Below are 26,076 nucleotides of genomic sequence, written 5' to 3'. Positions count from 1 at the left end.
TTAAGAAAAGACAAGGGACCGTGCTTTCGTTAAATCTTTAATTCATAATGGTCAAGAGAGAGAGAAAAAAAATAAAATAAAAAAATAAAAAAAAAGTCCTTGTGACATCGGCATCCTGTAAAGGGAAGAAATCATTTCAGGGCAACTCGCAAGACAAAAGAGATCAAACTGACCAGTCACGGCGGAAGATCAGTCGTTTAGTTGACTTCATTTTGCAATCAGAAGTCTAACGCGTTAAAAACATCATTTGGCAGCCGCTATGGTGGCAGTAATAATGTCGGCCGGCGACGGAGACGAGGTCACTCACCAGATCCCCGCCACGTGGACGCCGAGCACGCGGTCGCGACTGCCTGAACACACAAACACACACACAAACTACTCAAACCACAGCATGAGAACGTCGTATTTAGGTCGCGTTATTATAATTAAGGCACAAATATATATATATATATATATATAAACCTTTTTTTTTTTTTTTTTTTTAAATACGGTCACCTTTTCTTTCATTAGTCACTGAAACCACTCAACGAAGATAATTGAGTTACGTCAATGGACGTGAACTAAAATCTCACCAAAAGTAAGCCCAGCTCCACACCACTCTGCTCTGATCTGATCGCACCGGATCGCGTCGCCGCTGGCCTGACTGCGAGCTCGGCTCAGGACGTCACTGGGATGCGTCGGACGTTTCCGGCTGCTGGTCGCCTTTTATTGGCTACGCAGCCTCTCTCACACAGTGAGACGCTAACGCCGTCTTGTATCAGTTATCTTTATAAGGTGGAAAGATGTATTGGTTTTATATACATAGTGGACAAGCGAACATATTGTTTCCATAAACACTCGCGTGTGAATTATTGACGCGAACTCTTTGTCTTCCGTCGCCTGTTTGTGACGTCACGAGAGACGGACCTCCCCCCCAAGACGCATGCGCAGAGCTACAGGAAGAGACGGCATGCGGTGTGTGCGCCGTTGAGGCAGAAGTTCGCCAGCCAAGGCCGAGCGGGGATGGAGGTGGAGGCGCAGTGAGACGTTTTCGCGGCCGCCTTACCTCGAGGATGGAGCGCGGCGTGCGGAGCGGCGCTCTCGTCCGCTGGGCGCTCACGCTGCTCTGGTGCTGCACCTCGCCGAAGGTGAGCCGTGTGTAAAGTCTGAGTTGAGTTGCTGCTTCTCGTGGCCGGAGTGCGTATTTTATCCAGCTGTCGCCGTGTAGCATGTGAGATTTGATGATAATTGGATTAGGATTAAACCCGCACCCAGCACCCCAGTAATGTGTGGCCAGGTTACCCCCTTTCTTCGTAAATTCCAACTACGATGTCAGAATATCGTACAAGGAAAATCAGGTACAGTTCCTGAGGCGGAGAGGCATCTTAAATACTGTGTGTAAGGAAGACAACTAGCATATACACAAATTTAATACGAACAATTTAGGCTGAGGAAGAAACCTTATTGCACATGACAAGTTTTTTAAGACAGAATCTTGTTGTACGTTCATATGTTTACGTTTGTATATGCATTTATATAGGCATGTTCAAACAACACTTTTCCTATAATTCTCTCTTTTTATGTGGCAGGCAGCCAGTATTTCTCTGTTTATTTATCGTTGCCTCTGCCGGCGTAAAATGCCAGATGGCCGTCTGAGATCAGTGTGAGCAGAGCTTTTATTTTTATTCATTTATATATATTTTTTGTGCTTTATTGGATAGTTGTCCAGGATTATTGCACAACTCTGATTCTGGGTCCTCGCTCTGCATGAGTTTGGGGCGAGGGTACGTTTCCTGTGTTGGGCTTTTGATTTATAATAATAATACTGATGGCCGTTCGGTCGCACGTTGTTTCGAACGTTGCCACCGGTCCACGGATTTGTTTATGCAGGAGAAGCGTAGCCACGCGACGCAGGGTGAAGGCCAGCTTCGCTTATCACGAAACGCCCGGCCTGCTCAGGGCTGTCCGCGTGCTACGCGCAGCAAGCCCGCCGCCGCCGCACGTGTGTTCTGTTGACACAGGGGGAGTTTTGACCTCTCTGAGTGAAGCAACAGCCCAATCCCAGCAAGCGTACACGCGCAGCAGGGCCTCAGACACTAAAGTACATTTTATATTTATGGAATTTATCAGACGCCCTTATCCAGAGCGACTTACAATCAGTAGTTACAGGGACAGTCCCCCCCCTGGAGACACTCAGGGTTAAGTGTCTTGCTCAGGGACGCAATGGTAGTAAGCGGGGTTTGAACCTGGGTCTTCTGGTTCATAGGCGAGTGTGTTACCCACTAGATTACTACCGCCCTAGTAAGGGTAATATATGACAATGGAACTGTTTTTTTTTTTATTTATTTGAGGCAACAACATGAAGTGAAGGTGAACCCTTCCTTTACGAATCAGCTGCTAGGCCACCTCTATGTGTTTAGCTGCCACTTTATCAACAGTAGGATTTTTCTGCTCCCACGTGGGTTTGTTTTTGACCGTTTTCTGCATCACCAGTCCATTCAGAGGACGCGTGTGCAGCTCTGTAATTGTTAAAGACGCCGCTGGTGAAGGTGAGAGAAGGTTGCTTCCTGGTTCACGCTGCCATAGTGGGAAATGTCACAGGTGCCGAGCTGGTCAACATGATGTCACCGTGCCTGTGATGAGGGTCACTCTCGCTAACTTCTGATACACCTCAACCGTCTCAAACCAGAACGTGCGAGAGTAATATTACAAAGATAATCTATATAATTTTAATATTATTATTATTATTATTATACACTGTAAGTTGCAGGCTTACTTACAGTTAACAGTCCCATTCTGTTCCCAAGAAACTACCTGTCCGAAGAGTGTGTGTTTCATGAAGTCCAACGCCTGAAGGACCTGGTGAGGGACGACCAATGTTCATGTAATGGGGTGGTGGTGGTCTGACACATTGTGACATGGCCTGCAGAAGGGACATTGTTGACTGACTAGATGAGCAGTACAGACCCTGCTTAACAGGATGTAACGTAGGAGATACTCCTGTCTTTCGCTGTGACCCACAAACCTCAATGCACAACAATCCGTGGGTCTTCCCCCACTTTCTTGTTGACTACCAACACGCCGTGAATATAAATGTTTACTGACTACTGTGTGGAATACAGCTTCATTAAGGACGACTGTTCGGAGTCCTGTAGAAATCCGAGATTGGATCGCTCGAGTACGTTTGCACTGACCGTGCCTCTGTTTGCATATGCATTTTGTGTTTATCTGCAAATACATCAGCACACACATCCCTGAACCCCCCCTCCCATCCAATTGACCTCTTGTCCGTAATTCTAGTGTCTCTGCGTTTCAGGGTTGCTCCTCTGCCAGTACGGTCTCGCTACCCGAGAGCCTCCTTTTTGTTTCCACCCTGGATGGCAACCTGCACGCTGTGAACAGGAGGTCTGGTGCCATCAAGTGGACCCTTAAGGAAGGTGAGCGGAGAAGGGTGACAATACAGGTTATATTTTGTGGCTGTGGGAGTTTGAAGGCAATGACAAACGTTTCAGGCCAATGAAAGTTCAAAATATTGTCGTGTCAGCAGTCTTAAACGGGGAGGAGTAGCCTAGTGGGTGACATACTTGCCTGTGAACCAGGAGACCACAAAGTCCCGCCACGGTGTCCCTGAGCAAGACACGTAACCCTGAGTGTCTCCTGGGGGGCTGTCCCTAATTAATGGTTCCAGACATCCTGCTCACACAGCCCAGTAAATGGGATTCCTGAATGTATTTTATAATTAGCAAATTTGTGCTGCATAATGGCACAGATCTACAGTGAATGAGGAGAGATCAGCACTTGCTATTGACCAAGATCCAGTTTAATGCCCTGACATCATTGATGTGCAACAATCCTGGTGACAGATTCTCACATTTTGACCTCTGCCGCCATGTTCCCTTTCCTCCAGGTGTCTGTTCCCAGGGTTTGACTTAGTGTTATGGAAATGAGATGTAATTAGTATTGTAAGGCTGTATCAGTCATTAACACTGCTCTCCAGCTTCGCCATTGGTTCAACATCACTAACTCTTCATGACCATTACGGAAAATTCCACATTTAGTGGGAGAGCAGAAACCGAACAGAATTTAAATTCTACAACAGTGCCGGTTATGGACCAAGCATCATTACAGCTAATTTTGTAAGGTTTCGGGGAGGATCCTGTACATTCGTTTTGGGAGGTATATGGTAAAGACCTTTATGTTTTCCTGGTAACACCACCCCCTATCAAATATTGATTTAGCTAAACGGTTGATTACAGAATTTCCTTATTTTTACCAACAATGACATTGGCAATAATGCAACGTTGACACTTGACCATCAGTAGACACTTGGGTTTACACTTGGCCACATCTTGAAAAGTTTCAGATGAAAAACCTTGATTTAGTTGCCGGAAATGTTTTTATCTTAACCTACGGTTTATGAGAGGAGTGGTAGGGTTCATAATATGCTTCACGGACATCTGATCACTGTTGTCAAATAGAGCTTGACGATGGAATGAAAAAACAGCCGTCACCCCTGGTGCAGTATTCAATATTTGGCTATATCAGTTTCGTCCATTTGGCCTCTGGGTATTAGCATTTTTCCTGTGTATCCTGCTGGTAACTGTGATCTAGGACTCCCAGAGACCAGTGCAAACATTTAAACTTTCATCTGGGCCTTTTGGCTGTTGTAATGGCTACCTTCGTGACGGGACCGATTTTTTACTGTTCTTGTGTTGAAACACCCTGGGCCTTTTTGATTTGTCTGATAATGTGGTTTGTGTGGCTAATTGTGAGCTTTTCTCCGTTTCACCTCTGCACAGATCCTGTTCTGCAGGTCCCCACACATGTAGCTGAGTAAGTGCCTTGTGTGTGTGTGTGTGTGTGTGTGTGTGTGTGTGTGTGTGTGTGTGTGTGTGTGTGTGTGTGTGTGTGTGTGTGTGTGTGTGTGTGTGTGTGTGAATTGAAAACAGGAACTGCTGAAGTTGCATCTGTCTGTTCTCAGAGAGGAAAGATTCTTGATAAAGATAAAGATTGAAAATGTGTCCTTTAAATTTAAACCTTCTTAAATGCAATATCGATATATTTGACATTCTCAATATGCTTCTGTGCAATTAAATCTTGTTGTTCTGTAGGCCGGCATTCCTGCCCGACCCTAATGATGGAAGCCTGTACGCTCTGGGAGGAAAGAACAGTGAAGGCCTCACGGTGAGCTCAGCTTTTAACCGTATGCCAGCAACAAATAGCTGCCAGAAATTTGTAAATGAACATGTATGATACTTGTTTTTTTTTCCTTCTTTCTTCAAAGCACTTCTATACTCAACACCTAGTCAGTCCGTGAACTTGCAGTTAATTTTCCACCGTTTTGAATTTCTAAATTCTTTAGTTAATAATGTGCATTATAAATCAAAGTAATGGATTAATTAATAATCTTGAGGCTGGTATCACTGTCATAATACACTGAGATTAACAGTGTAGAAAAACGGCAACTTCATAAACAGATTTGTCTGAAAACTTAGTTTTGTTTAGGAATCAATATTTTGTATGGGATACAAGACTCCAAAATCAACCACAGGTGAATAACTGGGAAGAGTTTATACTGTCCGGCACCAATGGCACCACATGAAAGAGAAATAATAAAATATAAAACTGAAGGCTACAAGAAGCTTAGCAAACTTTCCTAATCAGCCAAAATACTTTAGCAGAAGTGATACAAAAATAGATTGACCTTCATGGTACCATCAGTGAAATGTGAGCTGCATTGCATTTATATTATTAACCTTACTTATATAAAATACAGTCTTGTTAAAATTGTTAAAAATTGTTTCATTGCGATATTGATTTAAAATCTTTGGGCGCTTTCACTCCTTATTATGTTTAGTTTTGGTCCGAATCAGTCAGTGTATTTTGAACATTGTATCGTTTTCCTCTTGGTTCAGTTCCCTTTCACACCAGAAAAAATCCAAGCCAACTAAAATGCGTCACTTCAAGTAACACGAGAACTGAACTGATTGGTCCGATGTATCACCACGGGAACAAGACAGGAAGCAGATCTGCTGTTGTGGACTGTGTTTTTGCGTGAAATTGGAGGGATATGATGGAAGAAAATTTACGTCGGTTTTATATTCTATTACATGAATTTATATTCTATTACATGAATTTACCACTTTAGGAAAAACATATTTTGAAAATGACGCGCGGTCATGTCTTATACTGATGCACTGCAGTCATATGCTGATAACAAGACAACGCGGGAGGTGCCGTGCATTAATCATACAAAACTGTGGGAAAACAAGAAATAAAAATTTACCCATAATTAGGGCTGCACGATTTGGGGAAAGACATATTGCAATTATTGAGATCAATATTGCGATATGCTATTGCGATATGATAAAGGACACCTGCTTGTATATCAATGAAATGTCGCATACAAATGACTAATAGTGAAATGTTTAATTTCAAAGTGAAACATACAAACTACTTGAAATGCCCAGTGCTTTCAAAATACAATATTCTACAAAATTAAATAAATCACAAAAAACTCTTTACATTACTGTCGAACGACAAACCCTGGTAAGGCTAAACAACAGATTTGATTATATTTGGCCATAATAAAATCCCGTATTATAGTTTTTACGTTTAACCAAAACGTTGTTTGGAGGCTGACTTGAACACAGGGATGCATAGCTTTGCTAGCTTAGCTAAGGTTAAGATTTGTAAACTGAGGTGAATTTCTTTAGGAAACCTTCAAAGTTTGAGAAAAGTTAACTAAACAGCTAAGAACAGTCTAAATAGTTAATGCCTACGTTTAGCCAAAAGGTTGTTTGGAGGCTGACACAGGAATGCATAGCTTCGCTAGCTTAGCCTATCTTAGCTAAGGTTAAGACTTATAAAACGGGATTTTATAATGGCCAAATATATTCAAAACAATTGTCCAGCCTTACCTATGAAATGTAATCCCCCGGGATCTGGTTTGTAGCGTACAGCGGTTTGTACAGCCCCAAGCAGCACAAGAGTGAGGCATTTTTATGCACTTCTCTCGATAGACATGTATATGCGTCACTCCACAGCAGCGCCTATCGCAATATTGCGGCGACGTTGAGGTACGTCTACCCATATGTCTATGCGAGTCACGAATCTGAGGTCTCCATTGAACCGAATCGAAAGTCATGTGACCAAACACGTCACATTCGACTGAAGTGAGACTTCAGTCAGCTCGCAAACTTTGAGAGAATGTTGCCGATTCAATCCATGTACTAATAATTTAAATCGCAGCTTTTTGCGTTCATGTAATCGCACAGACTGACATCGCGATTGCGATTAGATTAATCGTGCAGCACTACCCATAATTCACTGTTCTCAAATCATGTGATAGCACTTGGTCCTGTTTTTTTTTTTTTTTTATGTGGGTCTCGGTGCGGCCGTGTTACTGCGCATCCGAGTGCGAGTACTGTGTTCACACCACACCAGACGAAACGAACCGCACCAAGGGGGGGAAACGAAGTTGAGTTCCACTGAAGCGCACTAAAGCCTGTAGATGTGAAAGTGTCCATACACGGCGTACTCATTACTGCTGAGCACTGTACATACACACACAAGAAGTCTTTCACCAGTCAGCATCTCCAGATTTAAATTTTAAATTGACACACAAATAGCTCTGATCGTACTGCAGTTGAATCTTTATTTCAAGGTGCAAGGCAGGAAGCGAGTAATGGATGGAATGAAGTGAGCGATGTTGTATTATTCTGCATGCACGAGGTAATGGCATGTGGGATTTTATACCACCGTTAACATGATAGTCATTCCTTTTTCAGCAATAACAGAGAAGTAAACCACTTCTTGTTTCTCTGGAAACCGCTTCCTCTCGACTCTCATTTCATCTGGCAGGAACTGTAATGTAAAGTGAGGACGCAGGACAGGTGTATCTCAACCGTGGCTTTGTGTGTTTTTTTTTTTTTTGCTCTTTTAGAAACTGCCCTTCACCATTCCAGAGCTGGTCCAGGCCTCTCCCTGCCAAAGCACAGATGGCATTCTTTACATGGGTACGGGCTCATTTTGCTGCTTTGCTTTTCTGCACCGCAAGACTCAGGGTGGAGTTACACTGGGACAAATAGGTGGCCGGTGGGGAGCACTCCTGTTCAGCAAGGAGTTCCAGATCAGCCTCACCCTGTTCCATTTTTACTGTCCCAGAAGATTTTGGGCGTAACTTCGTGTAGAAGATCTTGTTATGACAGACTATATTCAATGGAAGCCAGCTTGAATTGGAAGGCTCCTATAGTAAGTGTGTAATTTAAGGCAGAAACTAACCCTACGCTCAGTAAAATACCGTGTCTGTTTTTGCTGACTATTACTGTCTTTAAGACTTTCACTATATTTCCTGTCTCTTAGATCAGTGGTTTTCAATTGAAAATTGCGACTCACCATCAACCCTTAGTGACAAGTTGCAACTCAAAATGTATAAAAAAAAAATTAGTAATTTATTACATTGGGTGGGGTGTGATTGTGATGCTTAGGAAACATTTTAAACTCAATTAGCTGCAGTTTAGTGAAAATCAGAACTCTTTTGCAGTATTGTTAAACGTTCAATACCAAATCCATTTCTAATATACTCATAGTCATACTCAATTAGCTAATATTTGCAGTTCTTCGTCTGTGTTGCAAAGCAGTGGTTGTCAGCTCATGTCACAGGGCATTATCGCCACCTACTGATAAGGAGTTTGAACAGATTACTTTTTCTTAATATTTTTTGCCTGGACAAATATCTGGTGACCCACTGCAAATGGGTTCACAACCCACTACTTAAGAATCACTGATGTATAGAAGTACTTTAGTTCTCTATAAAGTTAAAGTGAAGTGATTTGTCATAGTTGAAATCTTAAAACCTTTGGTTTGACCGTGTGTGTGTGTGTGTGTGTGTGTGTGTGTGTGTTTTCAGGTAAGAAGCAGGATGTGTTTTATGTTGTGGACCTACTTACGGGACAAAAACAGCAGACCCTCACTTCGTCCTTTGCGGAAATGCTGTGCCCTTCTTCCTCCTTACTGTACTTGGGTCGCACAGGTAGCAATTTTTTTAATATAATTCAGTAGCTGTCCAAAGTTTTAATTAACGACTAACTTGATGCATTTTGTTCCTTTGTCAGAATATACAATCACCATGTATGATACCAAGAGTAGAGAGCTCCGCTGGAATGCCACTTATTCAGACTATGCCTCGACCCTGCCGGATGAAGACACCAAATATAGTATGATCACATACACTAGAGCCTTTTGTCATCCCTATAGACATCAGTAGTGCATATTTGCTCTTTGTGCATATTTGTATGGACATCAAAATGCCTTTTTTGTGCAAAAACACTGACTCTTTAGCTCCAACCTCCAGCCTGACCTACAACACCAAACTCATCATACATAACAACAACCATGGCGGATTACATGTTCATGGTTGTGCTGCAGAACCGTATAAATCGACTCCATTATGCTGTACTTTTTTGAATGGAAAGACAAGTCTTGTGGACAACATTATGTTCCAGATGCTTGATACCAGAGAAGAGAACTAGACACCAAACAAGGAGAGTTTGACTTATGTGGTGTGGGGAAGTTAAAATGGCAAGGATGACTATTTCAGCGCATGCTCACGCAGGTTTTTAAGATACAGACAACCTATTTTAGAAAAAAAAACTTCTCATGTGGACAGGTACTGGGTGTATTAGCACCTCTAAATTGACCATAGGTGATCTTCTCACCCGGGATGGGTGTCCCGGGATGGGCTCTGGCAGGCGCGACCCTGAGTACAAGGACAGTGGTTATGGGTAGTAAGTGAGTGAATGAGTGTCAATATTGCTGTGAAATATACCCCTAGATGGACAATGAGATCTGACGACATTGTGATTTTTTTTTTGTATTATTATTTATTTTTTGGCTTTGTGGGGAATGGCTAAATGCATGAGTGGAAATATGCATTTTTAAAAAGATTACCTTTCATTGATTTCTCCTCCTTTATTTATGTGTTCACTTATTTTTACATTATGACTAAGGGTGTTTGGAATCATATTTTTTATCTAATAATTCAGAAAGTCTGTATTACAGCTTTCTATGTGGTTCCTAACAATTTACCTGGCTTCATTACATCTTTTCCTGGCATGCTGGGATTTGTGGAACATTATAAGATATTCATATACATAAGATATAATTATTAAAATAGTTTCTTTTTTTTAGTGTGAGCACTGTATTGGCTTTAGGAGACTGATTCTGTGTAGTAAAGCCTTTCTTCATTCCTGTGTTTAGAGATGGGCCACTTTGTGTCCAATGGTGACGGGCTTGTGGTGACCGTGGACAGCGAGTCGGGGAAAGTGCTGTGGGTGCAGAACTATGACTCCCCTGTCGTGGCAATCTACATCTGGCAGAAAGAAGGTCTTCGCAAAGTTCCACACACCAACATCGCAGTGGAGACACTGCGGTACCTCACCTTCATGTCTGGGGAGGTGGGGCGCATAACACAGTGGAAGTACCCCTTCATCCAGGAAAAGAAGCCAAACAACAAGCTCACGTAGGCGTGTTTTTCAATCGTTGTTTTACCGGCAAATCATCTGCGCCACAGAATCAGTCCTGACTTAGTTCATTTAAATGTCAAATGATTAAATGAAAAGTTAATAATCGATCTTAATTAACCACTTGCATAACGTTTTTTTTTTAACCTGCATTAAAAGTTCTTACATTTTTCAGCAAGAACAGTGGAATAACTGAGTTTAATTTCTGACCACTGTAGAACGAATTTTCACTGGGTCAAATTAATTAGTTTTTAGAATGTTATGTTTCTGTGATTTAATTCACTGTAATTAACATGAGACGTTGACAATCAGGTTTTTACCGTGGTCTTCATTCGCATTGATGTTTTCACCCCTTTGTTCATATCTGCTTGTGTCTGCAGGGCAACTCTCTACGTTGGCCGGTACTCCACCAGCCTATATGCCTCTCCTTCACTGGTGCACAATGAGATCACTGTTGTGGTGAGTGATCTCTCTCGCTCTCTCTATCTATCTATCTTTCTATATCTATATCTAGCTATCTAGATATATATGATGTGTTTTCATTTGAGTATAAAAAGGTTCAGACAATTTTCCAGCGACTGCAGCCATCTCCTGTAAAATGCATTGCTGTGTTGTGAACTATGGATTTTTGTTGTTGCGATTTTTAGCCACGTGGAAGCACCTTCCCCATGCTGGAGGGCCCGAGCAGCCAAGGGGGGTCCTTGGATGACACACAGGAGTGTGTGATTACACCAAGCACCACGGTCAAATTACCTACAGGCCTTGAGGACAGGAAACGCATTGAGTCAATCAAGAACCACCTGCTCTTAATAGGTATTGACTTGATCTTTTTTTCATTTTCTTTTTTCTTCTTAAATTAGCAATAACTGGGTTTGACACAATTTGATTACACGATTTCTAAAGGAAAATACGTCTATGGAGGCAAACGTTGCAGACAGTCTGTATTGTGTGGATTTAGACCCAGCTTCTAGATAGCAATACAGGCAACTAATTTAAAAATATGTTGGACGTGACCTGTATCTCATGAAGAAAACAAAACCCAATAGGGGTGTTATAAAATATTGATAAAGCTATTATACATGGTGATATTGTATCGATACAGGGACTTCAAATTTAAAACGTTTTTCAAACACCCACAATATCATATAACACTTGTTACGAACCAGTCTAGGGGCTCCGTAACAAAAGAAAGGACACAAACGTAAACCTACTAAGACGAAACGGATAGTTTTAACAAGTATTTTATTAACTACTAAATATATAAATAAAGAAGAAATACATACAAAACGAATTACAACGAATAACAGCAAACAAAACAGGAAAACAGAGAAAAACAGACAAACACCGAAGCAGGCCGACACAACAAGTTGCGTCGCCTCCTAGGGGAAGCGCAGGGGAAACCGGAAGTGATGTCAAAGGGAAAGGGTAGGAAGGCAGGTGGGTGGATGGCACGGCAAGCGCAGCCCCGAAAAAGGAGACTGAGGCTCCTTTTATTCTGTCTGTCCCACAGCAGGTACAGGTGGGCTCAATTTACAAAATCACCAGGCACCTGCAAACAGCACAAAACACAGAACAGAAACACACCCAAAATAACAGGACGTAACACCCCCACCACTAAAAATCAACATTTACTGTTGATCAAACATTTATTGGTAGGAGTGGGACAAGGCGTCTGCCAAAACATTATCAGAGCCCCTTTTGTACCTGATCTCCAAATTAAACCCTTGTAGATATAACGACCAGCGCATAAGACGCTGATTGGCGTTTTTCATCCTGGTGAGGAAGACAAGAGGGTTATGATCAGTAAACACTTTAACTGGAATGGAAGTTGATCCCACATAAACTTCGAAATGTTGCAGTGACAGCAACAACGCCAAGGCTTCCTTCTCGATGGTACTGTAGTTCAGTTGATGTTTCAAGAATTTCTTAGAAAAATAACAAACGGGGTGATCAAATCCATTTGCATCTTCTTGTAAAAGTACAGCACCTGCTCCAGTAGCACTTGCATCCACCTCTAGTATGAATGGAACATTAAAGTTTGGAGCAGCAAGAACTGGAGAACTACAAAGCAATGCTTTGGCATGTTCAAATGCCTTCTGGCAATCTGCAGACCAAACAAAGACAGTGTTTTTACGGAGCAGATTCGTCAGTGGCAACACTACATCAGAGAAGTTTTTACAAAAACTACGGTAGTACCCAATCATCCCAAGGAACCTACGCAGCTCTCGCTGAGTGGTTGGTACGGGAAAGTCAAAGATGGCTACTACTTTAGCTGCAAGGGGACGAACTTGTCCCTGACCAACTTGTTTACCCAAATAACTCACAGTTGCTTTCGCAAACTCACACTTCGCCAAGTTTAGGGTGAGCGAAGCTTTACACAAGCGGTCAAACACAGTGTGGAGTGACTGCACATGGTCAGACCAGGTAGACGAATGAATGACTACATCATCGAGGTACGCCTCACAATTTGGCACTCCTGCCAACACTGTAGTCATAAGACGCTGAAAGGTTGCTGGTGCATTCCGCAACCCGAATGCCATTACAGAATACTGCATAAAACTATCTGGTGTCACAAATGCTGAGACCTCAGCAGCTCTAGGTGTCAGTGGCACCTGCCAATAGCCTTTCAACAAGTCCAGCTTACTGACAAAGCTAGCTGAGCCCACACGGTCGACGCAATCCTCCATACGAGGCAGTGGAAACGAGTCAGGTCGTGTGACTGCATTCACTTTACGATAGTCAGTGCAGAACCGATGAGTTCCATCTGGTTTAGGAACCAGAATGCACGGAGAACTCCAGGCACTAGAACTGGGCACTGCTAATCCATGATCAGCAAGATAGGCCACCTCAGCTGCCATCGCAGCCCTCCTTGTGGGATTGAGGCGGTATGCATGCTGCTTTATGGGAGCATGGTCACCCACGTCAATGTCATGGCACAGGACATTACAACAAGATGGCACATCTGAAAACAAAGAAGGAAAGAGGCCTATTAAAGTTTTAATCTCACAAGCATGCTGATCAGAGAGATGTGACAGAAACGAGTCCAGATCAGACATGATCTCAGAATTCTGGAGACGGGCACAAGTCACAGGAACGTCTCGCAGAGTAAGGTCATCCTCCTCAGGACTGTAGCAAGGAATCACCGCAGTGGATATGGCTGCGACTGGAACGGCTCCAGCAGCTACTTTCTCCACATCCCTGGTAACATAAGACTTGAGCATATTAATGTGACACACTCTAGTTTTACGCCGTCTATCAGGCGTACGAATGACATAATCTGTTTCACTCAGTTTAGACACAACTTCATAAGGGCCAGAAAACCTTGCTTGTAACGCAGATCCTACAACAGGCAAGAGCACAAGCACTTTTTCACCAGGCTGGAACTCCCGACTCACAGCCTTACGGTCATAACGCCCCTTCATCTTTAACTGAGATTTTTCTAAAGCGTTGCGTGCACACTCACATGCTCGATGCAAACGCTCACGAAATGAACTCACAAAATCAAGAATGTTCCGTGAATTCTCTTTGCCCTGAGATCCCCACTTCTCACGCAAAAGTTTCAATGGGCCCCGGATGGTGTGGCCAAAGATCAAATCCGCAGGACTAAAACCAAGTGACTCTTGGGGTGTTTCACGAACAGCGAACAATAAGAGTGGCAACCCATCATCCCACTCGTTAGTGTCATCACTGTACGTACGAAACATGGTCTTCAGCGTCTGATGAAATCTTTCCAAGGCTCCTTGAGACTCTGGATGATAAGCACTAGACACCACATGCTTAATGGACAACTCACTCAACACTTCCTTAAACAGGCGTGATAGAAAGTTAGAGCCCTGATCTGTCTGTACTACCTTTGGCAGTCCAAACGTAGAAAAGAACCGGATCAGTGCGCGTAAAACAGGTTTAGCTTTGAGTGAACGTAATGGGACGGCTTCAGGATAGCGTGTTGCAGCACACATAATAGTCAACAAATATCGATGCCCAGACTTTGTCGTAGGCAATGGGCCTACACAATCTAAAATAATTCTCTCAAATGGCTCAGAAATGACTGGGATGGGACGGAGCGGAGCAGGGGGAATCACCTGATTTGGTTTTCCTGCTATTTGACAGCGATGGCATGACCGGCAGTATTTAACCACATCAGATTTTAAACCTGGCCAAAAGAAGTGACGTAAAATACGGTGGTATGTCTTATTTACCCCCAAATGACCAGCAAAGTCATGGTCGTGCCCGACGGCCAGTACCTGACCTCTAAATTTAGCAGGAACCACAAGCTGAATAACCGCATTCCACCCCAAATCTTCACTGTGTGGTGGAATCCACTTCCGCATTAAAAATCCATCTTCCCAGTAAAATGACGCTGATGTGTTAACTACACCTCCTTCTCTGGCAGCAGTACGGCACCGGGCCAGAGAAGGATCAGTCTTCTGTTCACCAGCAATCAACACTTTATCTACGCTCAGCCACACGTCATCAGCAGCTGCAGCATCACCACTTGTGGACATCTCCTCAGATACATGCGCAGAAATCACAGGCGAAGGGTCTAACGACATAAAAGTATCAGATAACCCAACTTCATCTTGATACCTACGAGCTTGCGCTCGCGTAACGACACACGCAGGGTAGACTGAAGCCAGACTTGAGTCCACATCCGTAACCAACATCGGTACGTCTACAACCTCCGGAACTGGAAGGACTTTTCCTCCAGCGACATCATTTCCCAAAAGAAAGGAAACCCCTTTCACTGGAAGCTGAGAACAAACCGCAATCCTAAAAACACCCGAGACCAATTCACTTTTTAAGTGCAGAGTGTGCAATGGGACTCTCGCGAACCCCATTTCAATTCCCTGCACCAGCACATCGGAATCACAACAACTCTCCATTGAGAATGGGAGAACCGAATCTAAAACGAACGATTGTGCAGCACCAGTATCACGCAGAATTTTAATAGCAACATCATCTTCCACACGACCAGTAAGAGACACCGTTCCATTTAATATAAATGGCTCATAGCCAGGATCAACCTCATCGATAATGTTCTCCGAAGTGAACGTGTGCACCAGCCCAACTTTCTTTGGGAGTGATTTGGATGATGCTAGATTCTTTTTCTGCAACCGAGGACATGCAGCAATTAAATGACCCAGCTCATGACAATAAAAACACCCACGAGGGTCTTTGGGGGGTGAAGATTTTCGGGAATTCCTCCAGCTCTGTTTCGGGCTGGAAGGTGGCGAACGAATGCATCGTGAGGGAGACGAAGAGAACGGGACGAAGACACTTTTATGTGTCAGAGCATACTGATCAGCGCAAACAGCAGCTTGAGCCAAGGTGGTAACCTGTCTATCATGCAGATAGGTAGCGACAGAATCAGGAACACAGTTTTTAAACTCCTCCAACAGTATTAACTCTCTCAACTGTTCGCGGGATGTAACGTGCTCTGATGTACACCAGCGGTCGAACAGGTTCTCCTTCTCACGTGCAAATTCAACATATGTAATTCGGTCAGTTTTACTCAGTCGACGGAATTTTTGTCTGTATGCTTCAGGTACTAGTTCATATGCGTTTAAAATCGCAGTTTTAACAGTACTGTAGTCTGAACTCTGCTCAACTGTGAGGGCAGAGTAAACTTCCTGAGCTTTACCAGACAACACACACTGTAATAAAAGACTCCAGACAGAAGTTGGCCATTTTAATGTAATGGCAACTCTCTCAAAATGACTAAAATACTTCTCGACCTCTCGTTCGTTGAACGGAGGGACGAGACGAATATTACGGGACACATCAAACCCATAATCACCTGGATCAGAAGAAGTCTGGTCCACCGGAGGGACGTGAGGAGGAGACACAGAGCCAGGAGGTAACAGCGACACGGGAGGAACAGAGGCCACCGCCGGAACTACAGCGTCTTTTCTAGCGGACAATTCTAATTCTAATTTCTTTAAAACAAAGTCCCGCTCTTCCCTTTCGCGCTGACTTTCATATTCCCGGTTCCGCTCTCTCTCGCGTTCCTCACACTCGAGTCGTTTTACTTCTAATTCGATTTCCATTTTACGAATCTGCAACTCCTTGTCAATTTCCTTCTCCCGCACAGCACGGCTGTCACGTTCAGATCTCCACTTCGCTGCTTCGTATTGCATCTGCCGCTCCCGAAAAGAATATTCGCGCATTTTTAATTCCGTTTCAGAGACGCTACTGGCTGCAGATTGCGGGGACGCCGGACCCTCGGTCCGCGCCGCAAGTACATTACTGCCCAATAAAGCGCGTTCTACGGCTTTAAAAAGAGATTCCTTCAACTTTTTATCTTCGCTTGTTAATTCAATCGCGTAGTTTTCTGCAATGTGCAACAAATTGTCTTTAGTGCAACGCGACAGGAGTTCGTACGAAGGGCTCTGAATAAACTCGTCTGCCAACGACATGTTGCCAAGAGACACGAGATGCAGCACCACAAAAAAAAAATCAGACTGCGAACGGAGCGAAACGTGCGATTTCTCCACCGCAACAACGTATTCGTGAGGGAACTCTGATCCCTAAACCTGCCTAACTCTCCCACTAAATAAACCTTCGCTTCTTCAAAGAGCGTTACCAATTGAAGGTTCGTGGTCAGTCAGGAGACAAACCGCGAAGCTCCTCCCGGGGTTGCTCTTCAAAACACCACCCAAATAAAATCCCCAAACACAAACCAACAAAACAACAAATGCGCTCCGATGGAGGGATTACGAAAATCCAGCTGGAGACGCCTAACTTACCAGAGTTCCAAACGAACGTCGAACGCGAGTCTTCCCCAAAAATACAGATGTCCCGAAGATAAATAAAATTTGTCCTGAGAGAAAAAAACAGAACAAATCCCGGACGAGCCCCCAATTTTGTTACGAACCAGTCTAGGGGCTCCGGCCCGTAACAAAAGAAAGGACACAAACGTAAACCTACTAAGACGAAACGGATAGTTTTAACAAGTATTTTATTAACTACTAAATATATAAATAAAGAAGAAATACATACAAAACGAATTACAACGAATAACAGCAAACAAAACAGGAAAACAGAGAAAAACAGACAAACACCGAAGCAGGCCGACACAACAAGTTGCGTCGCCTCCTAGGGGAAGCGCAGGGGAAACCGGAAGTGATGTCAAAGGGAAAGGGTAGGAAGGCAGGTGGGTGGATGGCACGGCAAGCGCAGCCCCGAAAAAGGAGACTGAGGCTCCTTTTATTCTGTCTGTCCCACAGCAGGTACAGGTGGGCTCAATTTACAATCACCAGGCACCTGCAAACAGCACAAAACACAGAACAGAAACACACCCAAAATAACAGGACGTAACACACTAATACACGGTACAGTGCATATGAGTGAAATTTTTGTGTGTAAAACTTGTCACGCAGGAGTGGTTTTAGAAATACAATAAACATATATTTATGTAAATTATCTATATAAATAAATTGTCTATCCAACAACTGGAATGCCAGATATTTAGCTCAGTGTGTTTTATACATTTTTAAATTTTTTTATTTTTATGCCTTCTTGTTTGTAGGTATGTGTGTTACCAACTAGGCTACTGCCACCCCTGGTGACGTTAAAATGAAAGATTTTTCCTTTGGGGGTGACCTGTATTTATCAGTTTTTACCCTCTGCCATCCAGGACACCATGAGATGCCCCCTGATGCCCACAGCCACCTTCTGGAGCGCTTCCCTGAGACCCTACCTCGCCAGCAGACTAATGTGATCCCACCAGCCTCCAAAACACCATCAGAGGAGGTAAATACATCTGGATTTACAAGAGAACCACCTAAAATAATCTTTATGGCCTGTCTCACTAAATGGCACTAAAACACTCTTGTTAGCTTATTAGTTTTATTATGATCGTTTTTATCATTGTTATGGTTGTCGTACGTCTGAAGGTCAATGACAGTGGAATGAAGGGTCCATCCAATGTGGTTACTGAAATCCAGCAGGGGAGGAGCCAGTCTGTCCGGTCGGAAGCCCCTGTTGACACTGTGCTAAAGGACATGGCCACCATCATCTTCAGCACCTTCCTGCTTGCTGGTTGGGTGGCCTTTATAATCATCTACCCAAAGGTGAACAGACAACAGCTGTGCAGATACAGCAGGGTTTTGTTTGAAATATGCTGTCTATTTATAATAAACACTTAAAAGCTCGCTTCTGGGGAAAAACTACTCACAATGTCTGCTGTGCACCAGTGCAGAATACCACCCCCACTCAGTGTCTCTCTCTCACCTGGGCTGTTTCTGAGAAGTTCTTATTGCTCTCAATGTAAAGAATATTGATCACGTTCACACTGCCGCATGAAACATATGGGACCTTATGGGCATTTTTTTCTAAAAGTCACTTTCATTTTCCCATTGGCTTAATCTCTGGAACTGGATGTTCTGCCCCCATCTCATTGTAAAAACACGCCATGCATGAATCCTCATGCTTACATACACTTCTCTTCTTTTTTTTTTTTTTTTTTTTTTACACTTCCAGAGTGTCCAGCGACAGCAGCAGAGGCAGCACCAGCTCTTCCAGAAGCAGATGGAGGAGAAACTTGAGGTTCTGCAGAGGCAGCAGATGGTGTTCCAGCCTCCAGCTGAGCTCAGTCCTGATGACAATGACTTCCTGGAGGTGGCACAGGGCCGTGCAGAGAGCTCTACCCACAGCAGCCCCAACCTCACTCCCCGTGCTTCCAACCACTCTACCATGTCAGTCTCTGAGCTCGGCAGCTCTGCAAATGAGCATGAGGAAGGAGGTGAAGCGTTTCTCTTTCTGCTCTTACTAAAGAAACACTAATTTAAATACCTTATTAAATATTATTGAAATATCAATCTATTTATTTATTTTTAAATTTTCTGTTTACAGAAGACGACCCTAATATTGTCAGAGTGGGAAATATCACCTTCAACCCCAGAGACATTTTGGGCCACGGTGCTGAGGGCACTATTGTGTACAAGTGAGACGTTCTTCATTTTTATTTTTTATTTTTTTAAATTCCACTTACAGTCTGTGATTCTGGGATAATGTGGAGAAATGTGTGTGTGTGTGAGCTTAAATACATATTTTTCGTTCCATTTCAACGTTTAATTGGTTTCAATCATTCGTGCCTATCCTGACCCAGGGGGCAGTTTGATCACCGTATGGTGGCAGTCAAGAGGATTCTCCCAGAATGTTTTAGTTTTGCTGACCGTGAGGTGCAGCTGCTGCGGGAGTCAGACGAGCACCCCAACGTCATCCGTTATTTCTGCACCGAGCGAGACCGGCAGTTTCAGTACATTGCCATTGAGCTGTGCAGCGCCACATTGCAGGAGGTAATACGCCCATACCGTCATTTGTCCCATTGCAACGTATAGGTGGTGGAATAAACTAGCACCAGTCATTTAATATCTTTAATCACTGGATAAAAACCTTCTGGTTTACAAAATATTTAGAGTAACCTACACTTTCTAAATAAAAAAAAATAAAAACTTAGTTCTGATTTGTGAAGCAAATGTTATTTATAGATCAGGTGCTAGTTAAACAAATTTCCATCATTGATATTTTAAAAATGCTAATGTACATTGTTATTGATAGTAGTGTCTGTCAAATGCTGTAAATGTAATAAAGAAAGTATGCGGTTAAAGCAACTGCATCAGATGTGGGCTCTCTTAACTGAGAGGCTGAACCTTCCTTATTTAAAGGACAAAATAAGAAGTAGCATTCTTCACAGCTCTACATGTTTGATGTTCATTTGTGTATATTCATCTTAAACTCCATCAGTCTTACCATGTCCAAATAGTGTCAGTTTCAGTTTTATTTGTCATTTGTAAGTTAATGCAAGGACAACATTCACAATGAAATTTGTGTGACAAGAAAATTTATCACAGCCTAAGTTAAAAATATTTTAAGGGAAAAGCGTTGAAAATAACTTAACAGTAAAAAAAAATGGCAATTTTACAGGCAGTCATTAACAATATACATTTACAAGAGAAGGTTGAGATATGATTAAATAAATAAAACATGTAATTTGGGTTGAGGGGGTTGAACTGGCAGATGTGGCAAAGTGACTAGTTTGAGCAGCAAGTACAATGCAGCAATGCAGAGAGAGTATTTTATACAGTGCACGATCCTGTTAGTATTGGAGTGTGTGCAGGTACAGTTTGTGTGTGAGATGTGGTGTGTGGATGTTCTGGTGTTGCTGTTGAATGAGGGATGCTCAGTTCTGCCATGTTATGCATTTTTTGTTGTGGTTTGACCGAGAATGCCTCTTCCAGTACGTAGAACTGCCCAATTTTGATCGGCGAGGCCTGGACCCAGTGACTCTGCTCTGGCAGACCATGTCTGGACTTGCTCACCTGCACTCACTCAACATAGGTAATCAATCTAAGGAATTTGCTCTGACATTTGACACACCAGACCTGCTCAAATGTGAAAATGGTTCACTGCATGAAAGCTTTAGAGAATTTTTAGTAAAACAATAAAAGGTCGTCACCAGCATGGGGCATTATTAATGTTCTGTATTAATCATTGAAAGGATCCAGAGATTCATTAATCTTAATAGGTGAGAGTTGTTAGTAATATTAGTAATCAGAACACGTTTACTAATGCTGAAATCTTCTCTTTAAGTGCACAGAGACCTGAAACCACACAACATCCTGGTGTCGATGCCAAGCACACATGGCCGCGTCAGGGCTATGATCTCAGATTTTGGCCTGTGTAAAAAGCTGGCAGTCGGCAGAAACAGCTTTAGCAGACGCTCTGGAGTTCCTGGGACGGAGGGCTGGATCGCTCCAGAGGTGCTGAATGAGGAGAGCAAACACAACCCGGTAAATAGATTGTGAATGTACTGCTGATCTGGGAAAGGCTTAGCATTCTGCACCTCTATGCAGCAGGTCATTTATTTAGAAGATGCCTTAAATAGTCATGCATAAATTTAAACTGTGCTGTGTTCTGAAAGAAAGTCCCTACTGTGTCCTCCTCTGCAGACATGCACCGTGGACATCTTCTCTGCAGGCTGTGTATTTTACTATGTGGTGTCGCAGGGCAGCCACCCATTTGGAAAGTCTCTACAAAGGCAGGCAAACATACTACAGGGCACATACAGCCTGGAGCACCTGCAGCCCGACCGGAGTGGTGAGTGACCTGTTCCACCGGAAGCCATGACATAGCCAGTGTTGGTTTTTATCACTGATATCTGTCAGTGGTCAGAAGTTCAAAGTTTTTTTTTTTTTGTTTTTTTTCCCCTTCTGTCTGTTAGGGCTATAGTGGTTTTGAAACCTTTGCCATGATTGAAATATTGGCCTTTGTGACACATTCTCAAGGCAAAGTTGGACAGCATGTGTCACTATTTGCAAATTCAATCTTTTAATACGTATTTATAATTTATTTAATGATTCATGCTTTGTTTCCTCTTCATAATTTTTGCTAAAATATTAGTCTCATCTGTATTCTAACATTCTCAACATAGCATGCTTGATTATATGTGACTCTCTGAAGAATGTGCATAAATTTGCATCTATTTTTGTGCATATATAAGCACAATAATAGGCTGCTGAAATATGATTTAACATTTAATGAAGTTAAGTAATTTGGCATATAGTTAAATTGTACAAAAACCTTCACACAAAAATGAGCAGATTAGTCATTGCAAAATGTTAATGTGTAATCGTTCATACATTTTTTTTATTGTTCATAATTTTTTAATCATCAAATTTGGTCAGTTTAGATAATTACTAATTTTATAGTAATAATCAACCATTTCAGATTAACCAGGGTTGGATAGTCAATGCAGAATTGTGAGTTTTATTATTCAAATGAACATTCTCAAGTCTTGTGGAAAAAAAGTGGCTTGCAGCACCGGATGGTTAAAGAAACATGTTCACTTTCTTGTAGAGGACATTGTGGCCACAGACCTGATCCAGCAGATGTTGAGTATGGAGCCACAGCAGCGCCCATCAGCCGAGCGTGTGGTCAAACACGCATTCTTCTGGAGCCTGGAGAAACAGCTTCAGTTCTTTCAGGTCTGTGGATCAAGCAAGAACGCTCTCTGATTTCAAACAATGGTCCAGAAGGTCTGTAGAAGAAGGAAGGTGAAACTCGTCAGATGGATCAATCCAGAAAGACAAAATGTCTTTGAGATTTACTGAATCTTGTGTATCACAGGTTCAAGTCATTTGTCTGAAATCTGCTATATGCACTTTTTAACATTGGTGGTGTGCTGGTGACATCACAGGATGTGAGTGACCGAATTGAGAAGGAACCCCTGGATGGACTGATTGTGCGACAGCTGGAGCGAGGAGGACGGGCTATAGTTAAAGGCGACTGGCGGGAACACATCACTGTGCCTCTTCAGACAGGTAAGGGTTAGACAGAAATTAATTTGCATACGAGTGTGTTCCATTAATAGCATTAAAAGTCTAACATGAATGTATAACTCCTACATGGCTCGTTCTTGGGCCACTTAGTGGAGTTATCGTATTGGAATGAATAAAATACGAACACCCCCTTTTTTCTCGACTAATTAACAAAACTCTTGTTACAAAATACTGGGTCAGTTTTCCATTCATGGATTAAGTCTAGTGTTAGTGATGAAATTTTTTTTTTTAAATTTTAGTCTAGGATTAGACTTAATCCTTGAACGGGAGACTAACCCTTTGAGGGTTTTTTGGAACCTCATGTGTAAGGTGATACCACAATTTTGAGAAAGTGTTGTATTTGAGCATGATGTATTGGTAAGGAAATTTATGTAATCAACATGTCTTTACAGATCTTCGCAAGTTCCGTTCCTATAAAGGAGGCTCTGTGAGAGATCTCATGAGGGCCATGAGGAATAAGGCAAGCCTGTTTTTTTTTTTTTTTATCTGTGCTTTTTTATTCTTTTTGGCTGTGTATACACCTGACACTCTGCCTTTTGTGCTATTTTCCCCACAGAAGCATCATTACAGAGAACTGCCTGTGGACGTGCAAGAGACGCTGGGTTCTATCCCAGATGAGTTTGTGTCCTATTTCACCTCCCGATTTCCTCACCTGCTGCTGCACACCTATCAGGCCATGGGGAGCTGTGCCCATGAGCGCATGTTCCAGCCGTACTACCATGCTTCCCAGTGGACTCCCCTCACCCCACAGCCACTTACAAAGGAGCCCAGTGCAGAAGTCCTGACTACATGCATCGCAAATGCCACAACACTGACTGACACAGAGATTGTGCCCAACCAGCACCCCATCCAAACCCCCCCAACACAATTAGAAGAGTCAGAGCTTGAAGTAGAGTGATTGGAGGAGTACGCACATTCCAGGGAGGAGACCTGCTCTCTGTCACTGGTTTGGACTGGGCCTGCAGTGCCCAGCTTCTGCCAACAGAGGGAGCAGCAGCTGCTCTTTTTTTTTTTCCCCTCAGCTCTCTGTGAAGTGCCTTGATTTCAGAGAACGTGACTTAGATGCTGATATGGACTGATGTGGTCCACCGTGACTGGAATTTTGGTACCTGTGACAGATTGAATTGGTTTAAGTGCTTGTTGATGATGATGAGGATGGTGAATTATGGTTATTTGAATTATTTTTAAACTTTTTTCTATTTGTGCAATGTTCTTGAGCTTACTGTAAAATATACTTTTGTATAAAACATTGTGTTTTATAATGAAGTGGCCAGCGTGCCTTAAAAGGAAAAAAAAAAACTCACTGTGCTGTAATGTTGTTGGGTTTTGCATTGGGCTCCACTTGCTGAGTCACTGGCTCCTGATTGTGTAACTGTGTTGCAACAGTGTTTTTAACTTATTATTACTGGATGCTGTATTGTATTCATACCCTGCATTACGTTTTTAATATATTGTACAATGTTAAATTGAATTAAGAGGTCAGACTTTGTCATTATGCCTTAAATTACGCGTGTGACCTTGTGTATGCAGTTTCAGAACTAAGAACCTGCTTCATAAACAACATTACTATTAGCATTAAAGAAATGAGCTAGAATCTCAGGGATCAGGGAAGGGTGTTTTTTTAAGATCTAATATTTTATTAATTTTCCAATGACCTGTAACGTTATTTGAACACTTTCATCGTACTTATGCCAAATGCACATTTCTTTTCAGCATGTGGTGGCGTTTTGTGGTTTTGAGAGTCTGTCTAAAATGTAGCTGAGCTTTATTTTTCGGCTCATAATCAGTCATTTAGACTGAATAATGGTTAGGTATTGTACAGAATCTGTACAATTGTGCTGATTAATTTATATAATGAGGCTTTTATAATACTACAGTGAGTACATTTTATATATCATTTTTATTTTTTAAATGTCTCAGTATACGTTTGTTGAAAGAGCAGTGTGTGACTATTTTTGCCCACATGATTTCAGTCTGTTCATCTGAATTTAATTATTTTTCTTACGTTTCAAGCTGCTAATCAGAAATGCCAAATAAATCACATCTCAGCATAAACAAGTGGTGTTCAGTTGACTTCCTTTTGGTATTCTCTCTTATAGCGCAGTGGTTTAACTGCAACTAGACCTGAAATTTGCCTCTACTGGTGAGCACCAAAAGAAATCTAATATACAATCTAAAGAATTAACTTTTTTCCAGTATCTGGTCTGCTGTAGACTGCCTTTAGTACATCTAAGTGTTCTTCTTACAGACTTCCACAGGTGTATAGTTCAGGTTCATAGAGTAAAGACACTCACAATTTAAATCAATGTTAGACAAGATTTTAACTTCATTATTTGTGTTACTTGTCTGTTTCGGCTGCTGTTGTGGTGCAATTGTGTTTCTGAACAGGAGGAGGATTTGCAATTAAATTTTTATTTACACAGCACTTTTTACAATGTGCATTGTCACAAAGTGCCTCACATTAGAACCATGCTCAATGCCTCTACTGAGCAGATATTGACAAGCTAAAACTCCATGAAAAAGGAAGAAACCTTGAGAGGAACCAAGGCTCAGCAAGGGGATCTCGTCCTCCTCTGGTCAGCACTGGATTACCCTGATATGATGAGAGCGGATCATCCAGGAAATGACTGCATATAGAGGTTGTTGTAGTCCAGTTATGTATTATGATGCAGTGTTGAGGTTGAATATTAGCAGATCTAGCAGATGACTTGTAAGGGGTAAGCAGGAAAATCCACGGAGGTCAGTGATACCACATGGTCATTGTAGTGGATGGTGATGGGTAAAGAAAATAGAAGTGTAATGTAGTAACAAGTGATCTAAATTCACCGTCAGCATTAACTAATGCATCATTACTAATGGTGAAGAGAGTGTTGGTAAAAGTCTGACTGTATAAGTAGGTTTTTAGTTTGGATTTAATATTGAAACTGTGTCTGATTCCATAAAATTCCTTGGAAGGTTGTTCCAAAGATATGGGGCGTTAAAAGCGCTGACTTGCTTTGTGTACACGGGGGACAGCAAGTAAGCCTTCTCAAGGAAAACAAATGGAATGTGGGACTAGTAGGTTACTAATTTATACTTGAGCATGACTATGTAAAGCTATATAAGGGAGAAGCAGAATCTTGAAGTCAATATGATACTTAACTGGTGGCCACTCCTCCATGAACCATCACCTTATCGTGGTGGAGGAGTTTGAGAGCCCTAATGATCCTAGGAGCTATGTTATCTGGGGTACT

The 26,076-nt window shown here is 42.4% G+C and overlaps 1 protein-coding gene across 2 annotated transcripts; it reads left to right on the top strand.

Annotated features, from left to right (window-relative positions):
• Positions 1-940: 940 nt before the first annotated feature.
• ern1 (endoplasmic reticulum to nucleus signaling 1) lies at positions 941-24,895 on the top strand. Of its 2 annotated transcripts, none has more exons than XM_028986975.1 (22): positions 941-1,127; positions 3,296-3,416; positions 4,779-4,812; positions 5,091-5,163; positions 7,925-7,997; positions 8,891-9,013; positions 9,096-9,197; positions 10,240-10,501; positions 10,883-10,961; positions 11,150-11,315; positions 18,139-18,254; positions 18,449-18,574; positions 18,984-19,245; positions 19,356-19,446; positions 19,612-19,801; positions 20,744-20,843; positions 21,096-21,295; positions 21,455-21,602; positions 22,362-22,489; positions 22,702-22,825; positions 23,236-23,303; positions 23,400-24,895. In XM_028986975.1, exons 1-22 carry the CDS (start codon positions 1,053-1,055, stop codon positions 23,739-23,741), a joined length of 3,003 nt encoding a protein of 1,000 aa, XP_028842808.1. In that variant the 5' UTR covers positions 941-1,052; the 3' UTR covers positions 23,742-24,895. The 2 variants fall into 2 exon arrangements, with proteins under 2 accessions (XP_028842808.1, XP_028842807.1); XM_028986974.1 differs by having other exon boundaries at positions 18,398-18,574.
• The last annotated feature ends 1,181 nt before the right edge of the window (positions 24,896-26,076 follow it).

Source organism: Denticeps clupeoides, chromosome 7, assembly GCF_900700375.1.
Source record: "Denticeps clupeoides chromosome 7, fDenClu1.1, whole genome shotgun sequence".
Lineage (NCBI taxonomy): Eukaryota > Metazoa > Chordata > Actinopteri > Clupeiformes > Denticipitidae > Denticeps > Denticeps clupeoides.
This window is presented reverse-complemented; position numbering and strand designations above follow the sequence as displayed.